The 7,953-nt window shown below is 36.0% G+C and overlaps 4 protein-coding genes across 4 annotated transcripts; 1 reads left to right on the top strand and 3 right to left on the bottom strand.

Annotated features, from left to right (window-relative positions):
• Position 1: 1 nt before the first annotated feature.
• Positions 2-1,454, top strand: EV154DRAFT_591175 (histidine kinase-like ATPase). Its single transcript, XM_051606893.1, has 3 exons — positions 2-761; positions 1,014-1,253; positions 1,325-1,454. The coding sequence occupies exons 1-3, from the start codon at positions 214-216 to the stop codon at positions 1,398-1,400; spliced, it is 864 nt and encodes a 287-aa protein (XP_051456474.1). The 5' UTR covers positions 2-213; the 3' UTR covers positions 1,401-1,454.
• A 2,090-nt stretch (positions 1,455-3,544) lies between these two features.
• Positions 3,545-4,627, bottom strand: EV154DRAFT_552621 (uncharacterized protein; the record flags this gene model as incomplete). Its single annotated transcript, XM_051605069.1, has 6 exons — positions 3,545-3,790; positions 3,844-3,933; positions 3,987-4,076; positions 4,130-4,219; positions 4,485-4,511; positions 4,532-4,627. The coding sequence occupies 6 exons, from the start codon at positions 4,625-4,627 to the stop codon at positions 3,545-3,547; spliced, it is 639 nt and encodes a 212-aa protein (XP_051456473.1).
• A 2,536-nt stretch (positions 4,628-7,163) lies between these two features.
• On the bottom strand, positions 7,164-7,487 carry EV154DRAFT_402672 (uncharacterized protein; the record flags this gene model as incomplete). Its single annotated transcript, XM_051595308.1, has 1 exon — positions 7,164-7,487. A coding segment is annotated over one exon (324 nt), but the record flags the coding sequence as incomplete, so codon positions are not given.
• A 174-nt stretch (positions 7,488-7,661) lies between these two features.
• Positions 7,662-7,869, bottom strand: EV154DRAFT_445285 (uncharacterized protein; the record flags this gene model as incomplete). The annotated part of the gene is made up of 1 exon (XM_051597080.1): positions 7,662-7,869. A coding segment is annotated over one exon (207 nt), but the record flags the coding sequence as incomplete, so codon positions are not given.
• Between the last annotated feature and the right edge of the window lie 84 nt (positions 7,870-7,953).

Genomic DNA, 7,953 nt, shown 5'->3' with positions numbered 1-7,953 from the left:
GGGTGATCTATCAAAAAAGATTGACGTCGAGACTCGAGGAGAAATTTTGGATTTGAAAAATACTGTAAATAGTATGGTGGATTAACTGAATGTCTTTGCATCCAAAGTAACTAGTGTGGCAAAGGAAGCATGTACAGAGGGTAAGCTGGGTGGTCAAGCAACAATTATTGGTGTCGATGGTACCTGGAAGATTTGACAGACAATGTGAACCTTATGACCAGTAATTTAACCGACCAGTTGCGTTCTATTGTCGCTGTCTGTAAAGATGTAGCACAAGGTGATTTATCCAAGAAGATTGAAGTTGAGGTACATGGCGAAATTGCAGAGCTGAAAAATACAACCAATACCATGGTAGACCAGTTAAGTTCTTTTGCTTCCGAGGTTACACGTGTTGCTATGGAGGTCGGTACGGAAGGTAAGCTAGGTGTTCAAGCGCAAGTCAAGGATATTGAAGGGTTATGGCGTGATATTACCAGCAATGTTAATACGATGGCTTCTAATTTAACAACGCAAGTACGTGCTTTTTCTCAAATTTCTGCTGCTGCGACCGAAAATGATTTCTCAAAGCTTATCACCGTGGAAGCATCTGGTGAAATGGATTCTCTTAAAACCAAGATTAATCAAATGTTCAGTTCCTTGCGTGATGCTATCCATAAAAACAGACAGGCCAGAGAAGCCGCTGAGTTAGCGAACAGATCAAAGAGTGAGTTTTTGGCTAATATGAGTCATGAAATTCGTACCCCCAATGAATGGTATTATCGGTATGACCTCTTTAAACTTGGAAACCGAATCAACACGTCAGCAACGAGAAAACTTGATGATTGTATCCAGTCTCGCCAATAGTTTGTTGAGTATTATAGATGATATTTTTGATATTTCAAAGATTGAAGCTGGTCGTATGACAATTGAATCTATTCCTTTCTCACTTCGTTCCACCATTTTCAGTGTACTCTAGACGTTGGCCGTAAAGGCTAATCAAAAGAAACTCGATTTAATTTATAATGTGTGGATAGTGTTATTCCTGATCAATTGATTGGTGATCCACTTCGTTTGAGACAAGTTATTACTAATTTAATCGGTAACTCTGTCAAATTTACTACTGCTGGCGAAGTAACATTGGAAACCAAGGTTGTTGGTATTGAAGGCGATGATGTCGTTTTTAAGCTTTGTATCCGTGATACTGGTATCGGTATTCAAGAGGATAAACTCAATGTTATTTTTGATACTTCCTACCAGGCCGATGGATCTACTACGTAAGTCTTTTTATATATATATATATATTCTCTTTCTGTCGTTTGGACAATTTTTTAATTATTCCATGTAGTCGTGAATATGGTGGTACTGGCCTCGGATTGTCTATTTCCAAACATTTAGTTCAATTAATGGGTGGTGATCTCTGAGTTGATTCTAAGTATGGTTGCGGATCACAGTTTTATTTTACTCTTAATTTCAAGGGATATCTTAGCAACCGAAACATTTTTTTTTTTTTTTGGACAAATCATGGTCAAGTTGAAATAGAAAAAATGTGGAGACGAAGATTTATTTCAGAAGTAAAAGACGATGTAGTGATTGCTGATTTTGTAGAAGTTAACTGGGTCGAACTATTTTTCAAGGCAATCGAACAAGCAAAAGAAGTTACTACGCAACCCGTTAAAGTCAAAAGAACATTTGCATTATTAGAAGGTTATGGAAAAAATAATGATGCTATTGCACAATCTGTGGCAGAGGGTAGTCCCAGTAAGGTACTTGATTTACAATAGTCACTACTTACAACAATTAATTAATGCCTTGATTTAGAAAAAAGGAGGAAAACAACCAGCTCGAGATGTTTAAAGTGCACCAGATTCCGAAACGTCTGTCCAGCCAACAGAAAAAGGATCTAGTGTAGACACTAATGTCGGATCTAATGACGTCTTCGTCCAAGGCGTTACATTTTTACAGATCATCTACATATCACATGTCGGTTCAACCATGATATCTAGGTCTCGTCTATCATATTTTTATGCCCAATTTTTCTATCTTTTTAAACCCCTACTAAAGAGCAATACACCTTTTCGGGCTTGCACCTGTCAAAACTACTTCTTTTCATCCCTTTCTTATCCTCAGATCTGTGGCCGCTTAGTAGGCGCAATTACCTCATTCTCTTTAATTTTAGTGACTGGGCTAACTATACATACATCACTATAAATAGGCATCCATATAAGACCTCTCTTAAATAAAAATCCTTATCTATTATTTTACTCATATTCCAATACTTTGACTTATTAGTTTTATATAGTATTCAGCTCTATTCTCATTTTGATTAATCCCTTGATTACATTTTATCATTGTATCTTTTATTTTTACGTATACAAGCTATATTAAATCCCATTTATTTATAAGTGTAGTGGATTAGGAAATTAGGTTACACAATTACAAATATCCATAGTAGATACGGATATGGTGGAACCAGATCAGCTCTATCAATCAGGTCCACTATCTTTGACATAACACTAATAATCAATATCTAAAGATAATGTTCTTAACCAATATGATAGCTATCCTTATCATACAATTATTTAATATAAATACCTTTGATATTTTCCCAATTATAAAGAGATCATACTTATTTTAACTTTGAATAAAAGAGTTTTAAAAGTATTCTTTTGTTTTTTTATTTCTTTTTTATAAATCAAACTACCCTTGGTTTATTACAATAAGTTTAGCTTCTGCTTAAACTAGCTGTGGTGCTCACTCAATTCGCAATCCTAAAGACCTTCTTTACTAAAGAAGCACCCTTTATCTCGCCTATACTACTCGCATGCTCTTATTTCAATATCTAGCGAACCATTATGCCAATGTCTCGACTGTATAATACGGAACATTCATAATTAAAGATTACCAAATCATATAAATTGAAATCATTGTCTTACTTATTTCAACCGTGTCATACAGCACCGTTGTGGAATATAACAACTGGATCTGTTCAACGTCAATAAAAAATTAAATTACGTTAGTGATTTGCTCACGTATTGTAAAGATACGACAGAAAAACATTGTTGCTTATTCTTCAAAATATGGGAAAAAAATTGTTTTCATTTTTAAGAACAATTACTCCAGTAAAGCTTCCTTATTATATGACTTTCGTACATGAATTGTCACCAATTACTCTGGCTACTTAACAGCATTCACCTTTTCACTGCCAAACAAGCGTAACACATATAAATCATTAAAAAGTAAGAGAGTAGCAGCATTTATTACAGTAAATCGAAAAATAAAAACATTCAAATAGTTCTAAGTCTTCGATACTTTAAATGTTATTTTTCAGAGCTGGTGTTACACTTTCAACTTTGCTATTCAGAATTTGACACTCAAAACGTTAGCGTATAAATTAAGTCTTAGTTAAGAAAAACAAAGCTTGATACAAATTGCTATAATTTCCATTTTTAAGTGTCATATAATATCCTAGAAAATTAAAATATATGTTACCTTTTATGGCGGTGAGACAAATGACTTGTTACAGGACAAATTGCGTAATAAAATAAACTCTTCATTATTGTGCTCCTCATAATGGCGAGCAAAACGGGTAAAAGATACGGAGCAAGATGCGTAGAGTAAGGCTAATCAAAAGTGCGGTTTCTGTCCGGAAAATAATGAGTACTAAGATGCTAAGAAATGAAAAGATATAATATATATATAAAAATAGAACATCGTTGTGCACATTATAATGGGGAGCAGAACGGGCAAAAGATACGGAGCTAAGCTGGTTATCAGTGCGGTTTCTGTCCGGAAAATAATGAGTACTAAGATGCTAAGAAATGAAAAGATATAATATATATATATAAAAAGAACATCGTTGTGCACATTATAATGGGGAGCAGAACGGGCAAAAGATACGGAGCTAAGCTGGTTATCAGTGCGGTTTCTGTCCGGAAAATAATGAGTACTAAGATGCTAAGAAATGAAAAGATATAATATATATATATAAAAAGAACATCGTTGTGCACATTATAATGGGGAGCAGAACGGGCAAAAGATACGGAGCTAAGCTGGTTATCAGTGCGGTTTCTGTCCGGAAAATAATGAGTACTAAGATGCTAAGAAATGAAAAGATATAATATATATATATAAAAAGAACATCGTTGTGCACATTATAATGGGGAGCAGAACGGGCAAAAGATACGGAGCTAAGCTGGTTATCAGTGCGGTTTCTGTCCGGAAAATAATGAGTACTAAGATGCTAAGAAATGAAAAGATATAATATATATATAAAAAAAGAACATCGTTGTGCACATTATAATGGGGAGCAGAACGGGCAAAAGATACGGAGCTAAGCTGTTTATCAGTGCGGTTTCTGTCCGGAAAATAATGAGTACTAAGATGCTAAGAAATAAAAAATATCATAATGAGGAGAAAAAAGGGCAAAAGCAAAGCTGTCTAACATTACGGTTTCTATTCAGAAAATCATTAGCACGGTTACGAGCAAAACAAACAGAACTACTTACCAACCTTATAGAAGCTGAAGAGATGCACTTCATTCAGAAGTACATACCACTAGAAATATAGTTGTAACAATATACTCGGCGTTTGTTGCTCTCTCTTGATCATTACGTTGAATTTTGATTTCTTTCATAGCCGAATGGACCATAGTACCAGTAGCCGTAATTGAAGGGTAACTCTACTGAATCGGTATGCTACAGCAATATTATGCTCAACGCAATGGTTGTACGGTTAAGTTATCCGTAGTAAGCTAAAGCATGCTCTCTTAAAAGCCTGATCTTTCCATAATCTATTGAGTTATGTTCGCTGAATCTACCTTCGTAATAGAAAGTATCATTTAGACCGCCATTGTTCGTGAGCATAAAATCGAGCCCTACATCTTCAGCGTCTGCATCAAGAGACCACTTTTTTTTCGTAACATTTTATTCTGTAAGAGAAAAGAATATTAGGATAATTATTTAAAGGATACAAAACTGCCTAATTCATCTATATTTTGTCTGCTTACCTTTTTTCAATTAATTGTATGTCTAAGAAAACAGATTACGAACTAGCCATCATAAGCAAATTACGTCTTTTTTTTTTTTTATGAAAGAGACTAGATCTTTAATTGTTAAAGCCAGGCTATCTCTTAAATACCCGAATAAAGAATGACGTCAGAGTTTTCTAAAATAAGCTACAACCATTACTGGAAGGATTCCGGTCACACACTGCTTGTCCACCAGAATTATACAAACTCTTAAAATTTGGCTTACAATCCTGCAATGGAAATGTACAACATCATCTTCTACCGCTGTTTTTACCTAAATATCGGCACCCTTCTCTCATCCAACACTTCAACCCTTTTACAAATATCTTCCAAGTTGTGGACTCTATCCCAAGAAACCTGACCAGCTTAACAATCAACAAACATACCTGCCTCCTACTCCCTCTTACAGATATCTGGATCCCCAATGATCCCACAAACCCTGAAGATATCTTCCTCAACAAACCAGGAACCAACAAACTGTTCGCACACTAACTGTTCCGCATTGACGACAGCAACTCTCATATCATTCGTAAAACCAATAGCACACTCACACAACATCCCAACCTGATCAAACATTTTTTCCGACTATTGGACCAAAACAGCATTATCATGCTAAATTTATTTTTCATTCGACAATGCCTCCCTCCGGATACCCCATTGAACTCGGACTCTACAATATCACCCGAACAAGATTGCCTAGATCTAACACCAGTTGTAGAACATATGTTGACTCCTTTCTATGACAGTATCAAACAATTTTCTGGCATCCGAATCAACATCAATAGATTAGTAAGAGCCCTCTTGACAACCAAACCTATCCCTCCAATTCAGCCAAACGCTCATCCCACAGTAACGGCCTGGACCAAATTCTGGAAAACCAGCCTACACCCAACCCTACGCAACATGTGGTATCGTCTGATACACAACAAGGCCCCGGTCAAATCATTTCTACACCGAATCTTTCTAGACCTTCACGTTAGTCCTAACTGCGATACCTGCCCAGGTATACTAGCAAACTCTGAACATGTCTTCGTTACCTGCCCACCAAGATGGGCTGTATGGACTTCAATTCTACTCCTCTTTAACTAGCTTCAAGACATTTCTGAGGCCGAACAACAAGCAATTATTATCCAAGGCATCTTTCAACTACAGTTCCAAGGACTCATCATCACCATACCCAACTGCAATTTCACACAACTACTAGGAGCGACTTTACACTCACTCTGTCCACTATAGTGTTCGGAATGAAGATCGAAACTCTCGAGCGAGCTTCGATCGTGTTCCAGTCGAAGCTCGCTCGGATGCGTTTTTTTGCAGCTCGAGCTCGCTCGAAGTTTCTTAAGCTCGGCTCGGTTGCGAATACGATAGCTCGAACTCGCTCGCCCTTTTTATTACACAAAGTGCACGTCAAAGTGATGTTAATTACAGAAAATTATGATAATAAAATTGTTATTTATTGAAATAGAAGTTGGAAAAAGAAAAAGAAAACTTTTTTTTTCACCAGCCTTAACACCAAATTCGGATAATTAAATCAAACTATTACTGCATCTATAATTATAATACATTTGGATTTGTGAACATGAAAGTTTTTAGTAATTCTGCTACGTCATGTTACTATGGTTGCTATAAAAAAATTGGCTTAGTTGGGTATAGTGTGCAACACTGTTTCATTTTCTATGGTAAATGTGTTTGTTGGTTGTACAATTAAATAAAGGCCAAAGCATTTTAATTGGAATTATTAGAGCATAAATAAAAAAAAATGATAAAGGGAAGAAAAGATTAAAATCAAGGGGAAATGCCATCTGTAGTCTTTCAAGGACCTTAACTTTAAAGTGACTACTATCGACATTTTAGCCGAGCGAGCTTCGAGCGAGCATCGATCGAAGCTCGCTCGAACCCAAAAAAAGTGGCGTAAGCTCGAGTACAAAAACTCGGTTCGAGCTTCGTTCGAACTGGCGCAAGATCGGTGCAAGCTCGAAAAGTTCGAACACTAGTCCACTATCAAAGGTTGTAGTTCCGCAATATTATATAATTGTTGCAGGTACTGGTATCCCAATCCGTCTTCTCCTGGGCTGGTTTGTTTTGGACTCCTTTTCACTTGTTGTTGTATTTCTTCAAATGTTATGGGTGTCATCATCATGTTGTTTTCTCTTGATGTTACCTTTTTATCAAGTTGTATAGTTTTAAGATAGTCATCTATTTTCTTTTCTTCAACTTGATCTAGTGTATACAGTTGTTGGTAATATTGTCTCACAATTTCACGCATGGCAACTGGATCTGAGGTGTGTGTTTCTTCTACATTTATTTCAATGTTTATATTAACCTGTGTTCCATTGTTTAGCGGTCTTCTGATTGACTTTATGTATTGCTGGTTGGTACGATGTTGATGTATTCTCTTCAGGAAGCTTGCATCTTTTTCCCTTTTCTCTCTCCATCTAAGCCCAGCTTTCAAACCTTCAATTTCTGGTAGTTTTTTTTGAAGTGTACTTAATTGTATATCAATTGGTTCGATGAGTAGCTTTCGTACATTCTGGCTAGGTTCTCCTTAGTATTCGATTTCGCTTTCTTCTCAATATTTTTATAGTAGATTTGCTCTAATTACAATACTCGTATCCATAATTTCGGATTATCTTTTTGGTTGCCTTTTTAATTTTATCCCATTTTTCAGCAGCCGAAGTGTTTTGGTCATGTTTATATTGGTTAATTATCTGTATTGCTTTTTTGCTTATCTGTTCTTGTAGTGCACCGTGTTTGACATAAGCTGGATTGGCTCTCCATAATCCCGGCCCTGTTGGCGATTCTCCTATTGTAAACTTGACATGAAGTATAGAATGATCTGACCATTCAGGACATATTCGTTGAATTCCAGTGTCTTGTAATTGCACATATATTTGTTGTCCCAGATATATAAACATACGTAAAACTATGATTGGTCCGGTTGAATTAAT

The sequence above is a fragment of the Mucor mucedo genome (genome assembly GCF_025094135.1).
Source record: "Mucor mucedo strain NRRL 3635 chromosome Unknown EV154scaffold_61, whole genome shotgun sequence".
NCBI lineage: Eukaryota > Fungi > Mucoromycota > Mucoromycetes > Mucorales > Mucoraceae > Mucor > Mucor mucedo.
Note: the sequence above shows the minus strand (reverse complement) of the source record. Positions and strands in the feature narration are given on the sequence as shown.